The 18,581-nt window shown below is 37.8% G+C and overlaps 2 protein-coding genes across 18 annotated transcripts in view; one reads left to right on the top strand and one right to left on the bottom strand.

Moving 5' to 3' along the window:
* Positions 1-1,569: 1,569 nt before the first annotated feature.
* On the top strand, positions 1,570-17,910 carry PACRGL (parkin coregulated like). 5 transcript variants are annotated; one of them, XM_048941676.1, is made up of 10 exons: positions 1,570-1,769; positions 4,535-4,692; positions 6,486-6,553; positions 7,525-7,615; positions 11,816-11,950; positions 12,715-12,822; positions 13,791-13,871; positions 15,947-16,070; positions 17,120-17,172; positions 17,797-17,909. In XM_048941676.1, exons 1-8 carry the CDS (start codon positions 1,583-1,585, stop codon positions 16,001-16,003), a joined length of 885 nt encoding a protein of 294 aa, XP_048797633.1. In that variant the 5' UTR covers positions 1,570-1,582; the 3' UTR covers positions 16,004-16,070; positions 17,120-17,172; positions 17,797-17,909. The 5 variants fall into 5 exon arrangements, with proteins under 5 accessions (XP_048797633.1, XP_048797634.1, XP_048797635.1 ...); XM_048941677.1 differs by lacking the exon at positions 17,120-17,172 and having other exon boundaries at positions 17,797-17,910; XM_048941678.1 differs by lacking the exon at positions 17,797-17,909 and having other exon boundaries at positions 4,562-4,692; positions 16,419-17,527.
* KCNIP4 (potassium voltage-gated channel interacting protein 4) overlaps positions 16,868-18,581 on the bottom strand; it is a 380,467-nt gene continuing 378,753 nt past the window's right edge. For 8 of the 13 annotated variants that reach the window (XM_048941682.1, XM_048941687.1, XM_048941680.1 and 5 more), the window contains one exon: positions 16,887-18,426. In XM_048941682.1, coding sequence (XP_048797639.1) covers positions 18,379-18,426 — 48 coding nt within the window. In that variant the 3' untranslated portion in view covers positions 16,887-18,378. Of the gene's footprint in view, positions 18,427-18,581 lie in introns of all 13 variants that reach the window. The other 5 variants (XM_048941679.1, XM_048941681.1, XM_048941685.1 and 2 more) reach the window with 5 other exon arrangements.

The raw sequence follows: 18,581 nt of genomic DNA, 5'->3' as shown, positions 1-18,581 counted from the left end.
CGCTCCCCTGTTTTTCATTTTCCATGAAACTGACTGAACGCTAAGTAAATCTCTGCTCTTGAACAGAAACTGAGTCTTACTTGTTCTTCTATAACCCAGTAGTTTCTGTGCCTCCAGGAACTCAGTGGGAGTTGCTGACTCCACAGAGCTGATCAGTGGTATTTTGCTTCAGACAACACAGCAGTTCATACCTCCTACTGACTTAGGAATTATAGTACTACTTTTTTCCATCGCTTAGCGTAGCTGTAGTTTATTCTGTACTCACAAAAGCTACTACATCAGATACATGACGGAAATGATACTATAATAACTGAGCCAAAAATAAACATCATGCAGAAAATCAGTTCTTTTCCATCATTATGGAGACGAGCACACTGATCTGTGTTTTTAAGGTCATTTTCAAAGAACTATACCATAATGTTTTAAAAATACTGTATTGTTCAGAGGTCCTTGCCAGCTTATAACATTAATAGAAGGACACCAATTCTTCTATTGCCTTTAGTACTGTGGAACAACAAAAACTTCTGTGAAAGTACTGTAATTTCTGCTAGTTAAATGATTTATATATAAAGCAGAAATCTGTTCCCTTCTCAGTTTCTCTAGCATTAATTTTAACATTTTTTCTTTTGCATTTCCACTTTACACTGATAAAAAGGCATTAAATTAGGTAGCCCCATCTGAACTCTGCAAATGTCCTCACAACTTCCAATTACTGGCAGATACAAACTATCTATGCCGGATAAAAACAAGTACGAAATGCCAACATTGGCCAAAATCTAAGGCTGATGGTAGTTTTCAAAAAAAGCAGCTGACAACTGTTTTCAACTCCGTCAGTGCATTTTCCTGTTTTTGTGGAAAATCAAGAGAACAGCCTATCTTATCCATTAGTGAAGTCATTCAGTTCCTTGCTATAAAGTGAAAAAGAATATGTGATTCTGGAAAGATTGTATCCCACACAATTTAAGCAAACCGGAAAAAACGTCTTGCTTGGAGATTTACTGCTGAGTGCATGAAAGAATAAACACTTTTCTCAAGGAAGGCAAAAATGCATTCTGATGATTTACTGGGTTTGCAGAAGACAAAAATGTATCCTGTTACTCAAAAGGTCATTTGCTACATGCAGATGTGTTTTTATATGAATAAATACTGTACTTATGACACAAATTCAGTATAGTTAGAGTGGGCTAATTAAAAAAAAAAAGTATTTTCTGTACTTATAATTGAAACAGAAACGACTGGCAACATGTCATTGTCATGTACTTGCCAGAACATGGCAAGTAATATCAGCATATTTTTATTTATATCTTCACAGTCCACTTGATTCAGTGACACTACTGATGGAAGCCAAGGGGAGGGCTTGGGCTGGACACAGCTGGGCTGTAACGGGGGAAAGGCAGGCTGGTGGCAGATATTAGCACTGAGGTGACGGAGGACGACCAGACGACCGGACGACCATCACCTCTCCTGCAGCACCCTCATGCCTCAGCCGCACACCCTGCCCTCCGCTCCAGCCGGAGGAGGACCCGGCGCACGCCCTTCCACCGCGCATGCTCCGCCCGCCCCGGGCTCGGCCTGCCGAGGAATGTTGGGCTCCCGGCGCCCCGTAGTTTCCCCGGCAACCGGCAGGAAGCGTGGCCGCGCGTGGGGCTGCCCGCCGCCGGGTCACGGGTGGGCCGGGCCGGGCGACGAGGGAATCGCGGAAAACGAGGAATTGCTGCTGCTCCCTTTCTCTGCCTCAGCTGCGCTCCGGAGAGGGCTCACACAGCGGGGTAAGTGAGCAGCTTCGCCTTTACACACTGCTTATTGCCAGTCTGTCTTTTGTATGTGGCTTCCAGAAACCAAACCCAGGCCTCCTTTTTTTCTCTTTTGAAAGACGGTCTTTCAAATGTGCTTTTGCCTCGTTTCTATTTATGGATTCCTGTCATTTGCGTGAAGTCTGTCACAGAATCACAGAATTGTAGGGGTTGGAAGGGACCTCTAGAGATCATCAAGACCAACCCCCCTGCCAAAGCAGGTTCCCTACACCAGGTCACACAGGTAGGCATCCAGGCAGGTCTTGAACATCTCCAGAGAAGGAGACTCCACAACCCCCCTGGGCAGCCTGTTCCAGTGCTCCGTCACTGTCACCATAAAGAAGTTCTTGTGCACATTCGTGTGGAATTAGCTAATGCAGCTTATGTCCATTTCCCCTTGTCCTGTCTCCACGTACTGCTGAAAAGAGACTGGCCTCACCACTGTGGCTCCCACACCTCAGATATTTATAAACCTAGATTAGATCCCCTCTCAGTCATTTTTCTCAAGGCTAAATAGACCCAGTTCACTCAGCCTTTCTTCATAGGGGAGATGCTCCAGGCCCTTCACCATTTTTGTGGCCCTCCGCTGGATTCTTTCCAAGAGGTCCCTGTGTTTTTTGTGCTGGGGAGCCTAGTCCTCTGCCAGCAGGACGATTAACCTCGGTATCACACCTTTGGCAATAGCTGTGCACTTGGTTTGTACATATCCTTCATCACTTTCCTAACTCCCATCTTTACTTTTGTCCCAAAGTATCTGCTGGTTGCCGCTTATTTTTTTATTGCATTTTCTGTGATGGTGTGAGCAGTGACTTGAAATGCATCTAGAATTGTTGTTACTTAAAACAGTATTATAAGTTCTCTGCACATATCTTAATTGCTTATTGGAAGTGGAGAGAGTCTGGATGCTTCTGAACACATGGTTCAACAAATCTGAGTGCAAGGCTTTGCACCTGGGTTGTGGCAACCCCTACTGCTAATACAAGGATTGAGCGCAGTTCTGCTGAAAGGAACTTGGAGGTACTGGTGGATGTGAAGCTGGACATGAGTCAGCAATGTGCTGTCCAGAAAGCCAACCATATCCTGAGCTGCATCAAAAGCAGCATGGGTGATCCTGCCCATCTGCTCTGTGCTGGTGAGGACTCACCTGCAGTATTGTGTCCAAATGTGGAGTCCCTCAGTACAGGAGAGATGTGGAACTGTTAAAGCACGTCCAGAGGAGGGTAATAAAAATGCTCCAAGGGATGGAACACCTCTCCTATGAGGACTGGCTGAGAGACTGGGGGCTGTTCAGTCTGGAGAAGAGAAGGTTCCTTGGTGACCTGACAATAGCTTTTCTGTATCTACAGAGGAGCTGTAAGAAAAGGGGATGGACTCTTGAGCAGGATCTGTTGTGATATGATACAGGAAATCACACATAATTGCACACAGAATGGCCAGGGTTGGAAGGGACCTCAAGGATTATGAATCTGCAACCCCCATGCCACATGCAGGGCCATGAACCTCCCCATTTAATACTGCTCAGGCTGCTCAGGGCCCCATCCAACCTGGCCTTGAACACCTCCAGGGATGGGGCATCCACAACCTCTCTAGGCAGCCTATTTCAGCACCTCACCACTCTCTCTGTAAAAAATTTCCCCTTGACATCCAACCTAAATCTCCCCTACCTCAACTTATAACCATTTCCCCTTGTCCTGCAGTTATCAACCCTTTCAAAGAGTTGATTCCTCTCCTGTTTGTAGGCTCCCTTTAGATATTGAAAGGCTGCAGTGAGGTCACCCCACAGCCTTCTTTTCTCCAGGCTGAACAAGCCCAGCTCTCTCAGCCTGCCTTCATAGGGGAGGTGCTCCAGTCCCCTGATCATCTTTGTGGCTCTCCTCTGGACCCTCTCCAACAGCTCTCTGTCTTTTTTGTGCTGGGGGCTCCAGACCTGGACACAGTACTCCAGATGGGGCCTCACAAGAGCAGAGTAGAGGGGGACAATCACCTCCCTGTCCCTGTTGGCCACCCCTCTTTTGATGGAGCCCAGGATACGATTTGCCTTCTGAGCCGCAAGGGCACACTGCTGGCTCATGTTAAATATTTCATCTATCAAGACCCTCAGGTCCTTCTCTGCAGGGCTGCTCTCAAGGACTGCTCCTTCTAGTCTGTATGAATGCCTGGGATTCCTCTGGCCCAAGTGCAGAACTCTGCACTTTACCGTGTTGAACCTCATCAGGTTCACCCAGGCTCAGCTAGTGGCTCTAGCCTGTCGAAATGGTTACCAGCTAGAAGAGGGTAGATTTAGATTGAATATAAGGAAGAATTTTTTTTATAGTAAGGGTGATGAGGCACTGGAACAGGCTGCCCAGCGATGTGGTGGATGCCCTGTCCCTGGAGACATTCAACATAAGGCTGGATAAGGTTCTGAGCATCTAATCTAGCTGTAGATTGTCTTTCACTGTAGGGGTATTGGACTACCTGGCCTTTAAAGATCCCATGTATGTTTTTTGTGTGTTCTGAAGAGACTTCATTGCCTAATTGTGGCCTTTTTAAAAGATCTGTTGCCAAAGGCAGGCCATATTTTGAAAATGTTAGCAAAGTGAAGGAGAGCAGCACAGGATTAGGAGATAAAGAAGAATAAGGATTCCTTTATTCAGATTTTCTTCATTGTTAATGTCAGTCTTTTGACCTGGAGATTGTAACCCTTGATATCCTGTCACGTAGGAATGCAATTCTATGTTTTTAATCTTTTTCTATTCTAGGTAGTAATGTTCTAAACATGTCATCAGGCACCCAGATAAAAGCAAAGGCTGCAGCACGGAAAAGCAAGACCTCCTCTCCTTTGCCATCTTCTCCAGAACCTGCGGTTAAGCCACAGCCAAAGCCCAGTGACAAGCTGAATCCCAAAACTATTGATCCAGTATGTATGGGTGGTGGGTCTTTTGTTTTATTTAAAATCATTATTTTGTTGGAAAAAAATTTCCATACTTGAAGATATGCATGCAGATAATTCTTCTGGTCCAATATTGATAATTTAAACTAAAATTTTGTTATTAATCATACATTGCTTAAATTACAACCTAAATCACATGCTGCAATGTTTGAGTAATAACATGTTTATTACTTCATTTTAAAAAGAAGTTTTGATACAACTGTGGCTTTAGTGGCAACTTTTTTTTTCTTTCTATGTACCTAAACATGATTTAGGACCAAGAGTTAATGAGGTTTTCTATTGTTTTGTTTTTTTTTTTATATATAGTTGTAAATTTTGGCACCTGGTCCTTTAGGGGAACAGATCAGAGTTATGGCTTTGATAACCCATGCCATGTTTTGCAATGAAACAAAGACTCTGGTAGTATCTTGAAGATCATCTAGATCTCGTGAACTCTAACAAATTGTTAGTGAAAAGTCAAATTGTGTGCAGAATTTTATTAGTGTTGCTGTAGCTTCAAACACTAGAAAGACAGAAATTAAGATTTCCTGGTATTTCATGCTATATAGTTTGTGACAAGTTGTTTAATCTTGAATGTAGCATTGAGCTAATAAATTATGTCATATTTCAACCTGATAAGAACCATGCATATGATAAAAAAAAAAACACAAAAACTTTGTGTAGGCTTTCCTCACACTAAGCTCCCACTGATTTTCAGTGCCCATATGCCATCTGGCTCAATGTTTGATGTTATTCTACATCTTGCCAACTTGTAAATTTCATGTATACTCAGATCAGGCTGGAGTTGGAGCAAAACAACCTCCTGCAAGTTAGCTGCTGTTGTTGAGTAACCCCACAGCTGTGTGTCAGCTCAAAAGCACACAGCTGCTCACTCTTCCCAAGTGGGGTGGGTGAAGGAATTGTAGAGGGTAAAAGTGCAAGAACTTGTGAGTTCTTGTAAACTTGTAAAGACTGTTTATTAGGTAAAACAAAAGCTGTGTGTGCAATCAAAGAAAAACAAGGAATTCATTTGCTGTTTCCCAAAGCATCAGCAGGCAGATCCTCAGCCACTTCCAGGGATGCAGAGCTCATTACGCATAATGATTTCTTGAGAAGACAAACACCAGCATTCCAAAGTCCCCTCCTTCTTTACCCCAGCTTTTATTGCCAAGCATGACACCATATGGTACAGGATGTTCTTTTGAGCAGTTGAGAAGTCAACTATTGTGGCCATGTCCCTTTCTTGTGCACCCCCAGCAACTTGCTTAGCAGGGCAGGGTAAGAGGCTGAAGTCTATGGCTCTTTGTAAACACTGCCATGCAACAAGTAAAGCATCAGTGTGCTATCATCAGTATATTTTCATCAAAAATCCAAAGCACTTAGTCATACCACCCTCTACAGAGAAAATTATCCTAGCCATGATACCTGCATATAGTGACCATTGGGAAAGTGAGATGTCCTTAATCTGTTAAGCGAGAACTCGTAAGATTTCAGTCTTAAGATTTTCACGACAAAATAGGAAAATGGGAGCACTGCATCAGGAAAGCATGAATTCTACATTATTAGTTCATTTTTACAACTTTCTCTGAAGACAATTCTGTAAAGCCCTTTTCTTGATAAATGTACCAAATGTGTGTTTTCCATCCTGTATCTGCAGATTTTTTTCAATTTATTTTTACAATCATACAACAAAGCTCCCTTCTCAATAATTTGCAGTTTTAACATATTCAAACTTATAAACAAATAACACTTTTTTCTCTTCTTTTTTTGTGTCCTTGCAGTTTGCTGCTCCTTCTAGAACGCCTTCTGCGTTTGCTGCTACGTATGCTAAAGGTGGCATTCCATGCAGGTATTTTAGTTCTGTTTGCTTCCTTTTTATTATATGTGTTAGGCTTAGGTAGAATCACACAGATTGATAAACATCTATTTGCAGCTTTATACTCTTTTATTTAGGCAGTTTAATTTCTTTTCAAAGAAAGTAGCAATTTTCCATATGTTTGATAATGGCTCCTTTTTGTTCTTTTTTGTGCAGTGTTAAAACTGTTTCATGAAAGATGCTGATTTCTTCATATAAAGGTGCTTTTCCTAATAACAAAGATAATAAAATTACTGCCATTTTATTAAGCAAACATCTTGCAGTCTTTTTGTCTGCAGTAAGTAATATGGGAACATCTTGTTTATTGCAACTCTGTAATTTTCAGCAATACTGGATATTAACAAAACTACATGTAAGTGTTTTATGGTATTCTGAATTCCCTTTTCTATTACATATTCACATACATAATAAGCACTTTTCTCTAGTGTTTTGTCAAGTTAAATTAATAATTACTTATTAATCATGAGCACTACATATATATATATATATATATATATATATGTATATACATGTGTTAAATAATTCATTTATACAGGATCAACTGAAGAATTCCAGTATAATTTTCTTTCAGTTTCAGCTGTTTTTTTCTTATCAGTTAGTATTTGAGGGAAATGTTTATTGACAGCTATTAAAATGAGTAGCTTTACAAAGGGAGCATCTTCTGTGTCTGTACGAGATCTGTCTATAATTCTTATAACTTTTATTTTCTGATTTCTTTGTGGTAGGGATTAGAATTCTGAAAACTGCCATCTTGAAAACTGCAATAATTGCACTTCTAGGTGCTCTTGCACATTTCATTACGGAGGGCAGTACATGTTGAGGTTGTGTATACAATGGCGTAATAGTCTTAAAAAACTAATGGCAATATTTCAATATGAGTAGTGTTAGAAATAAATTGTGTATTATTATATGTTAATTTGTTTCAACTTTAATTCTTTACATAGGTTAATGCATGGATCAGTAAAGCACAGACTGCACTGGGAGTGCCCTCTTGAAACAGTTTCTTTTGATCCTCTTCTTGTAACTCTAGCAGAGGTAAACTGTCTTCTTGGGAAAATAAGCATACAGTATTTATTCCATGTAGTGCTGAAATGTTATGTGAATGTACTCAGCTACATTTTTACATCAGCTTCTGTTATTTAACTGCTATTGTAGTTGGACTTCATGATTTATGATTTATTCTTTGAAACAACGTGTAGTCAACTGAATGGGCTGTGGCAGTCACCAGGGTCCACAGGGGCCCCTTGGTCCTTGGGAAACCATGGCAACAAATGTCTTGAAGATAAGAGAGAAGAACAGGTTAGACCAAATAAGGAGGAAACAAGACATGCCACATATCCATTGGTCAGAGATAACTGTAGTAGCCCTAAGGCATGGGAAAAGCTTTAAGAAGCGTGTGCTCCTTGCAACAAAGGCCATTTTGCCACTCACCATATTGGTGTCATGAAAAGCGTGCAAAAGTGACCGGGGCTGTCAGAACACTTTCACAAAGGGACTTCAGTCAGGGTCACCAAAACAAAGGTGACAACAAGGGATGTGTAAAAATGTCTCAGAGCTGCGTGTTCCTAAAAGCTAAATAATGCCAGTCTACTTCTTCATGATTTAATTAAAATAATTCTGGGAGGAACTAAGGTACTGTCATTCTCCAAACCTAATTTCAAACACAAAGTTAAATAAGAAAGTAAAAGCAAGCCCATTCCTTTCTGACCTAAGCATTTATCTGAGATATGGACACTCTGTGGAGAAAGAAAGTAGGATTTCAATTCTCTCAAACACACACAAAGTGTTCTTCTTTTTTTGATCATATGTTTTTCCAGTACATACCTTTCACATGCATTAGTCTGGATGTCCAAAAAAGTCATCCGGGGACTGTGAAAACATGACTCTTGTAGATAAGACCAATCGTATAGTCACCATATCTACATAGGACTAAATTCACTGTCTGGATTTGCTTGGGACTAAGAAAGAGTAGATATGCTAGAGAGCACACAGGAGAGCTGTTGATTCTTTGTCTTGTATCTTTTGGAAGCATTGAAATTCACAGTTCAGTTGTCAGTTTAGCTGAATTCCAGTTCACTTTCAGTCAAAATACATTGTTGTTTTTTGTGTGACTTTGCAGTGATCTGTATGCATAAAACGGCTGAGCTGTCATAGGCTGTTTCTACTTAATTGGAGGTCCTGACAGCGTTCGCTGTGTAAAAAGAAGGGCCCACCTCCAAGCATCAACTGAAATCTATTGTGGGTACTATGAAGAGTAATTTAAAACCAGTGGAGCTATGTTAGATTTTTCTCTTACTTGTTTTCTGGTCATTGAAAAGACAGCTGGTGGGTTTCTGTGCTCTTTTTTCACTGCAAATGTTTCACTATTTTTCTACCACTAAATACGAGGGGGGGGGGGGGGGGGGGTAAAAAAAAAATTCCTTACGACTAAGAGGTACAGACCTACTTACAGTAACTTTTGTTTAAAAGTCCTTTTTACTTAGATAGAAGAGATAAAAAGCAGTTGTTCCTTTCTGACCACTGTAGTGTACAGACATTCCTCTGTACTATATTGTACTCCAGAGAGTTTTGCTTGTTTGTGTAGGTCACTGAAGGATGGTTTTTCCTCTTCTGACCACATGCTGCAATCTCTAAAACAGATATATGTGCTTCAGCAACAGATGTATCCTTTTTCTTGGAGTCACCAGAGTCAAGTGTTGTGGAACTAGATGCTAGTGATGGAACTAGAGGGAATGGCCTCAAGTTGCGCCAGGAGGATTCAGGCTGGATAAAGATGTACTGCTTTTTCTAAAGAGTGGTCAGGTGCTGGAGTGGGGCTCCACCAGGGAGGTGGTGGAGTCACTGGTGGTGGAGGTGTTAAAGGTATGTTTAGATGTTGTACTGAGGGACGTGGTTTAGTGAGAACTAGTGGTGATAGGTGGATGATTGGACTGGGTGATCTTGCAGGTCTTTTCCAACCTGGGTGATTCTATGATTCTAATATGCATTTCAGTTACAACATTTTAAGAACTGTTAACACCTGAAGAGGAGGAATGCTTTGATATTTCCTTCTTTCATTGAGTTGTCTATAACCCTAGCTTATGTAAAGATAAATGCAAAGAAAAGCAGTGTTTTAAATACTAAGAATGGATGACACTGTTATGATTTCTTTCATCAGAAACCTATGAAGAAATGGAAATCAAAATTATTTTTATGCTTGTGCTGTAGTATTACCTAAACCATCTTCCTCATCACATTCCAACAGCTTTATGTAGATGCTTTTCTGGCTCAGGCAGTGAGGTTGTCTCTTCCAAGATGCTTTTACCTCCTGTTATCACACAATCGCAAAATGTTTGAGGTGGGAGGAGACTAATGGATCTATCTGTCCAACTGCTGCTCAAGCAGGGGCACTGAGAGCAAGTTATTCCAGTGTTGCATCATCTATACAGTGAAATGCTTCTACTGGTTTTCAAATAGAACCTCTTCTTTTCCAGTTTCTGCCTATTGCCTCTTACCCTGGCACTGGGTACCTGTGTTCACTGAAAATAGTGTGGCTCTGTCTTCTTTTCCTCTGATGTTATATTTAATGTTAACACAGAGTGAATGTTCGACACATGCTATTAAGTGTAGCTAGAGTCACTTTGGGTCTTCTAAGAATCACTTAAGACACACATCTCCAACTCTTGGGCCCCATGTGGCCCAGCACAGCTTGCACTGTGGCCAGTCTCTGCCCCGTGCCATCACAGCAGTGGCTCTGCCCCATCTGTTGCCATCTGTCAAGCGTCAAAAAAGTGTAAGGGAATATTAGCTTAGTGGGAAGGTCCAGTTTCTACTGCCTTACCACCAACATCCACCTCTGACATTGTGGGCCAGCATAATAAGATAGGAGATATTTCTTTCAGAGCAGGCCTTGTAATATATTTACTGAGAGATTTTGGACTTACCTTCTCCTTCAAGCATTCTGAGCTATTTGGATTGACTTTGTTTTGTCTATATATGGATTTGGGAAGAAATATGGGCACATTTAACATTATTGAAACTTTCTCAACATTATTAAAGGCTAGAAACATAAACTTTAATATAGCATAGTATCTATGTGTAAAAGCTCAGAGGCTAATCGCAGGAGATTGCATCTAAATCTGAAGCATATTCAGTGTACTATAGATTATCATTGACAGTGCGATAAATAATCAGTTTTAAACCTTTTGTTGATCTTATTTTTTATAGTTACCTATATTGTGCTTCTTAAATCATCAGCATAGTTCGGCATAGAACTGTCACTACTGTACACTCATGCTTGCTACTCAGGCTTCAAATAGCTCTTGGAGATGGCTCTTCACAGAAGTGAGAACCTGCTGGATAGCAGGTTCCGTATAATTTCCATATAATATAAATGCTAATTCTTTAGGACTTTAATATAATAAAATAGAATAATAGAAAATAAACACTGTTTATAATGTTCACACTCTTATATTTCAATAGCATCATTTATAGCCAAATATGTTTTGGGAGTCTTAATAGAAGTTGAATATAGTGCGTTCTGTAGAGCGGGCTTTTATTTTCATAGAATCCTAGAATGGCCTGTGTTGAAAAGAACCTCAAAGATCATCTAGTCTCAAAGCCCCTGCCATGGGTAAGATCGCCAGTCAGTAGACTAGGCTGCCCAGTTCCACATCCAGCCTGGCCTTGAATGCCTCCAGAGCATTCAATTCCTTTGAAAGATTAAACAAGCTGTCAGTACTTAAAGTAGCTTGCAGCTCCTGTAAAGGAAAGAAGAGAGACTTCCACCATACAACTTTAATCTTTGAGTTCTGCTGTTTAGGTCATCATGAATATTTGTACCATTCACCAGTTTTTGCAATTGCTGGGGGTGCTATCTTTCCTTCTATTGTTTAATTTTCTATTTAATTTTCCCTCATGGTATGGAAGTTATTTGCAAATATAACATAATCTTCTGTTGATGGCCTTGTTGAAAAATTCCTCTGGATAGGTAGATTAAAGATAATGAAGTACAAATAGTGATTAAAATATCAACATTCATAACGTAGGTTTTAATATTCACTGTTTCAAAAGAAAAATGAGTATTTTGTGATCACAGTTGTACTCAGTGGATCCACATGGTGGAGTTAGTGTATTTTATGTTTTGAACTGATGTAGGAGAATCTAAACATTGTCCTTCCATTATGTGGAATTTTTAAAATGATCTTTTGTTTAAAAGAATATCTTTTAAGAGAATATGTTTTACATTTGCACCAGGGTCTGAGAGAGACAAAGCATCCCTATACATTTGTTTCAAAGGAGGGTTTTAAAGAATTACTTCTGACTGAAGGTGCTGCTGAAAAAGCCATTCCCTTGTTGCCTCGTCTAGTTCCTGTGTTAAAGGCTGCATTGGTATGTCTTATTCTTCTTGCAGACATTTTCATAGATGCTTTTTTTATTTTATTTTTTTTTTTTAGAAGAATTATTTTTGTCTGTTCTTCCAGTCATTGTTATTAATTTGATAATGGGAGCAGTAGAGATGAGAAAGCACTATAGAAGTAGGTAAGTGCGTGATGGTTGCTGGCAGATGATAAAGCTGTAGTTGGCAGGGCTAAATTCATTGAGCCAGAAAGTCATTGGTTCCTGTGTTTCTCTAACAAGGACTATTATTATGAATTAATTAAGAATTATTCTCAGTTTGTTACATTTTCAACTAAAATGTTGGTTCCCAATTTTGATATATCCACATTTTTAAGAAGTTCTTCCTAATAAGCTGTGCAGTGCTGTACGTAGGATACATTTCAAAAGTGAAATATTAGACATAGTTTTGCTTGCAGAATGTATTTATTTGCGTATCGAGCATAAATTAGCAGCTTCCTTTTTTGTTTTTTTTTTAATTACGTGCAATAATTTCACAGACAAATTGCAGAGGCTTTCGTTTTCTACTTTCTACAAAAAAACCCAAACTCTGCATTTAATTATTAAATCTAGACAATATTCAGTTGTATTATATTTCTGCACTGTTTATAACATCATAAAAATAAGCAGTTTTCCAGTAGTTTTAGTTTATTAAAAGTACAATAACAAAAATGCAATCATAAAATAGAGATTGTGTTTTTGAAGAGTTTGTGCACTTGTCTGAATATTTGACAGGATTTGTTTTCCTTCCCTCAAAGGCCCATTCAGATGATGAAGTATTTGAAAGGGGATTAGATGCTTTAGTTCAACTGAGTGCTGTTGTTGGCCCATCTCTTAACGACCATCTTAAGCATCTGCTTACAAATGTAAGTTTTAATGTTGTAATAAGAGATTATATGTATTTATGGGGTACTTTTGTTGAGATGTTTACTGTAATATCTGCATAGATAACACTGGAGGACTCAGCAGTTCCATTAAATGCATTAGTTCATATATTTCTCTGTGCAAGTCCATCATTCTTTAAGAGTCTAGTGACTTCAAAAGTTCTAACTGTGCAAAACCTGTTGTTAATGTTGAGATTTTAATTATTGAATTAATATTTCATTTCATCATTAATATCAATTAATAATTGAATTGTTTCCTGTTTAAAAACAGATTCAACTTTTTGAGCCTGAGGTGAAATAGATGCTATGTTTTGAAACAATATTTATGTTTATTGCTAAGTGAGTTTTGCACTTCAAATGTGAATGTTTTCAAAAATCTGTAAAAGTGCCAATAAATTATCACAGGAGCATATTTCTACTTCTTTCATATGGCATTTCTGCACATGGAAGTTTTGTTCAGTAAACTTCAAGTTGAATTGGGCAATGTATTTTTATACTGAATCCTTTTGTAGACTTCCTCTGTAGACTTCCCTCCTCTATCAGACAGACATGGTTTAACGTAGCTTTCTTCCAAATAGAATTTTTACAGCAAATTAAAAGAAAGAGAGAATCTGCAATATTTTTTTAGAGTATTTTCACTATAGTAAATCCCTTTTGGTACACATGAAAAGCATGTTAACTTTTCATGTTGACAGTACTTCAAGAATGACTTTGTATTGATTCCTCTTCCAAATTTGTTTGCTAAAAGATAAAATTTTAAACTGTTTGGCTAATGGATGAGAAACTTCAATTCAAAGAAAGCTCAACAGTTAATGTTTCACTCCTTCTGCCTTGACTGAGATCCATACTTTGACATCAGCTTTAAGTTTTAAAATGATGTTTCTTTTGGCTCTCATTTCCCAAAGAAAAGTGAATGGGTTACAGACCTCTTTATTTTACTTTTCCAATAGCTTTCAAGGAGATTAATGGACAAGAAATTTAGAGAAAAAATCACTGTTGCTTTACAAAAGTTGGAGCAATATGGTGGAAAGGTGAGTTGACCAGACAGTACTGTGTAAACTGTACACTTGAATGCATTTTTGCCAAAACAACTTCCGTATCTGGCTATCAGATTAATAACCCAGTTCAGAGAAGTACTTATTTTAACATCACAGCTTTTAGTATTGTATAAAACAGGATTTTTTAAAAATTAAACTGTGGCAATTCTAGTCCACTATAAATATAGTTGTTTCAGTCCTTTTGAGGTATTAAGTGATGATAGAAATGACCTTAAGTCTACACTGCATGAAGCATATTCCGCTGGTTAGCTTCTGTTGTTTCCCATTTTTTATTTCTCTCTTTTATTTGTCTTCATCATTATTTTAATCTCAGAGCAGGAAACACAGGAGAGTGTTTCAGTAAAATATTCCAGGGGACTGATAGCTACATCAGAAACTGAATGGCCATACTCAAACAGTGCATCAATCCACATTCGAAAAACTCTTTTGCGGAGCCAGCATCCATCCGTGTGGATCCCTACCAATGTTATTTGCTTGGAAGATTTTATTCTTCTTGGTGGGAAGTTTATGCATCCTGCTAGTTAACTAAGTCACTCTCTGTTCTTTCTTTTGAATTCTTCACTTTTCTGTAAAGTCTTTGTCCAGGGTTTAGAACGGGTGTGGCGTGGGTTAATATCCAGGATGCTTTATATGAATCCTTAGTCCAAATTAGGCACTGCAGCATTTACGAAGTAGATTTTCACACTGAGTTAAGCATAAGGGCTTCTTGAACAGACCATAGAGTAGGGTAGATACCCGTGAAGAGTGATCCATGTATTCACCAAATGTTAAATGCAAATTGCTCCTGGCCCCTTTTGACACCTGACTCAGGCTAAATATTTGCCTTCCTTCAGTGCACCCGGGATGAAGGCTATATGTTCCTTTTTCTGAGCCCAAGTGCTTTCCTCAGCACTCTTAGCCCTTGCTAAAAGAAACTATTTGCTGTTATTGATGATGCCTGCCCATTCCCTAATAGCTTAGTACTTAGGTCACTTACTAAGAAAATCAGATGCTCACATTTTAGCCCATCTTGATTAACTCAGAGGTTAAGATCCTCAGTTGCTACACATTTAAAAAAAAATCAAAAACTTAAATAGTAAAGTACAGAAAAGTATTATACTGTTAAACATTCTGTTCACAACTTTTTCACAATTCATTGTTCATCGAGAAGGAGAGAAGAAAAAGTGAGAAAACATTGGCTCGGATGTTCATCTAGAATTGAAATTATTTGTTCTAATGACCCCACGAGCAGTTGCATGTATGATATTGAGTGACTGTTGACAAAGAACAGAAATAATGTGGAGGGTAAGGACCCTAAATGTAGGTCTTACCATTTCTGAGCCTTTTTTTTTCTTAATAAGCAACCGTAAAATCAATAGGCAGCCACTCTTTTTTTAGGGATACTCATATTCATTTAAGGGCGATAGGAGTGTTCATATTGCAGACTGTATGATCATCACAGACCAGTGTGAAAGTTCCTGATTTGTGTTCAGTGAGAGGAGGAGGAGGAAGAGGAGGAAAATTGCACTTCATTTTGATGTTCTGAGAATTTAAGTCTAGATAATAGAGCTGATCCAATAAATCATTAAGCCACCTCTAATTATTATCTCTGTCCAGTAATTTATTGTTGCCAATCAGATTACTGTGTGGTCTTTCTGCACATTTTTTAAAATTCTTAGAGAGAAAAATACAAAAAAGCTGGAAAGAAGCACCTAAGTTGTGATCATAGTCAATGACATTACATAGTACAGCTAATGAATCTATCCGCTATTAGAAAATTGAGTTACAATGTATATGATCAGTACTTTTATTGGAAATATCTTCCAGAATATCACTCTTCTTCGTTAGTTATCACAATGCTGCTGTTTTTTTCAGTCTACTATTTTCAACTCTTTTGAAAGTAAATTTCTTCGTAAATAATGCATTTTAATTTTCTACCATTTCGTTTCATAGCAGTAAAGACAACTAAAAGTTTTGAATTATACAGTTTATAGACATGATGTGAATACTCTCAAATGTAGTGCTAGCGCACCTTACTTTGTTTAAATGCATTATATTTTCATCACCAGGCAACGGTGACTATCATCAAATCTAAAATTCCAACCTATTGTTCTGTATTCCCCTGAACAAAAAATCCATAGTGATTTGTGAGTTCAAGTCTGAAGATAAACTGCCTGTGAACATCACTTTGTGGTATGTTATATTCTCTTAAATTAATCACAGTTCTTTTTCAGTATAATGGAGAGTGGGGAAAGTCCCATAAGTTTGTGAATATATGATTATGAACGACTCTATTAATTCTCTATTGGCTGCTATTTATGTATGCATTGTGCTTACAAAGACACTGGATATTATTTCAAAAGCAGAGTAAATATAAATTTATATTTTGTTATAAATTACAATTTCCATTAATAGATCTGAATAATATGTTTTGTATATTTGTGGAACACAAAATAATTTGGCTTCAATTACTTAAATGGAAATTAACTTTGTGTTAAATTACATATGCTTTTAAAACATTTAACTTACTCTGTGCCATAGGCACACGTGGATGCTGTTCTGGTTCACCAGGACTTAGTGGATTAGACACAGAATTGTAAGAGCCCACCTAGACATTCTGAGAGTCAGCTTTTGAAGGTATGAAGATGAACATACCATACACGTAGTGAACAGGGAACAATCAGGGTCTGCCCAGCACATTGTTGTCAGAAGCCGGAGCAGCATCTGTCCATTATTGTAATTGAGTTTGATTGCAAAATGTCGTTCAGCGGGTCTTGTTAAATAATATTTGATTATGCGAAAACGATTTCAGAATATTAAGAAGATTATTGCTGGCTGACTAAATTAAATTTAATTCAGAACAGTTCTAAGTCAATATATATGTATTTAAGCTTTTTAAAATAAGTAAGCTTTGTTGGCAGAAATCTTTTATCTGAAGAAATAACTATTTCTTTAACAACACAAAAAAAAATGCTCATGCTGTTTGTTTTTCTTTGTTTACTTTATTTCTTATATTATTTTTTTACAAAATGTGCACACTTAGTTTACACAAACACTCTACAGCAAATTTCAGGTGTACATGTATTGTACTACTCTTATCCTACACTGGTGATAGCAGAGCAGCCTCAGCATGCCTCTAACATCCCACCTCTACACCAGAATAGATACCTGATTTTTTTCTTGCAAAAGAATGTTTACAACATTCTTTCTACATCATTAATCCCATTTCACGTTTTCTGCAGCAATGTCACAATGAAGATCGGCCTATCTCTGAAAGCATTTCACCTATTGGGAGGTATTGGCATGAAACTCTGGACAATATATCTTAAAAATTACATGTATTGAAAGGGGCATAAGTATATTTTAGGTACATATATTTTTATCTAGATTCATATTTAGGTTTCTCGAATCTCAATGAAGAAATTATCCTAAAAAATTTAATGCAGTTATCACATGTATATAATATTGTATAGTTGAAGCTTCATTTTTTCATCCTGAATCTTAAAGATACTACAAAAATGCTGACACAGATGTTAGCTCGTCTAGTAGTCATTAGTAGATGTTACTGCCTAGTGATATTGATTCTGTGCACTGAAAAGGGATGAAAATTTTAAAACAACTTCTTTTTTTTTTTTTTTCACTTTATTAAAGGCAACAAGACACTCATGGAAACAGTGTTAGGAGCTAGTTAAGTTTTCTTCATTAAAAAATTCAAATTCAGAAGATTCTTAATTTAGAAGTACAGTAGGTAGAATATCTTGATGTTTTTGTCATGATCAATTAAATGCAGATTTACTAGATAAGCATGCTTGATAGAAGCTTACCAGTATTTGTTAGGGAACAGAACTACTGAAGCAGTCATAATTTCAATGTGTTTATCGTTTAACACTTCTTCCTCTCACGTTACCTATTTTACTAGGTTTGGGAGGTGTTTCTGAAGAGGACAGAAGCACGTCAAATGTGAAAGGCAATTGCTGCAAGCTGTGCACTGGACATCAGTGATAGCACTTTAACTAGAAGTATTGATTAAAAATATGAGGACTACACCATACAAACATGAAAAGAAAATACATGGTAATGTCTCTGTGTAAATTAGAAGCTGAGACTTAATAAGTATGCTCAAACACCCCAAGCTGAATCCAGTACAAATATGTAGCAAAACTAAGAGTGTTTAATTTCCTTGTTTGATTAAAACTATATTATCTAAGGTTTGGAATAATAATAAAAACTCATGTCAGGTTCTGTTTTGAGGGATCTGAAATAAAACACTGACTTTTCAGAACAATCTTGCTAAGTAGCCACTGCTGAAGTACTAAAATGTATAATTTTGAAAGATTTAGGGAGAAAACTTTAATTAAAAAAAAAAAAGACTTATTTGCATATTGCATGTCTCAGTATAAAGCTGAGTAACTTTATTTATGGTAAAGTGGGAAACCCATCTTTTAGATTATGTTGCAGAATTGCTTATATTTGTCCATTAGTAGTTGACCTAATGCCTTCATTAAATCACATTTTCAAAGAGCTGCATGGACCGCATTATATTCTCATCCTGTGAAAAACAAACACACAAAGCAAACATGAAAATCATACACCATCACAAATAGAGCTAGCAAATATCTATAGTGAAATTAGGTGGGACAAACTGTACACATGTAATGACAATACCTGTTTTTCAGCTTATTTGGAGAAATTGTTAGCAGAAAA

The sequence above is a fragment of the Lagopus muta genome, chromosome 4 (assembly GCF_023343835.1).
Source record: "Lagopus muta isolate bLagMut1 chromosome 4, bLagMut1 primary, whole genome shotgun sequence".
Classification (NCBI taxonomy): Eukaryota; Metazoa; Chordata; class Aves; order Galliformes; family Phasianidae; genus Lagopus; species Lagopus muta.
Note: the sequence above shows the minus strand (reverse complement) of the source record. Positions and strands in the feature narration are given on the sequence as shown.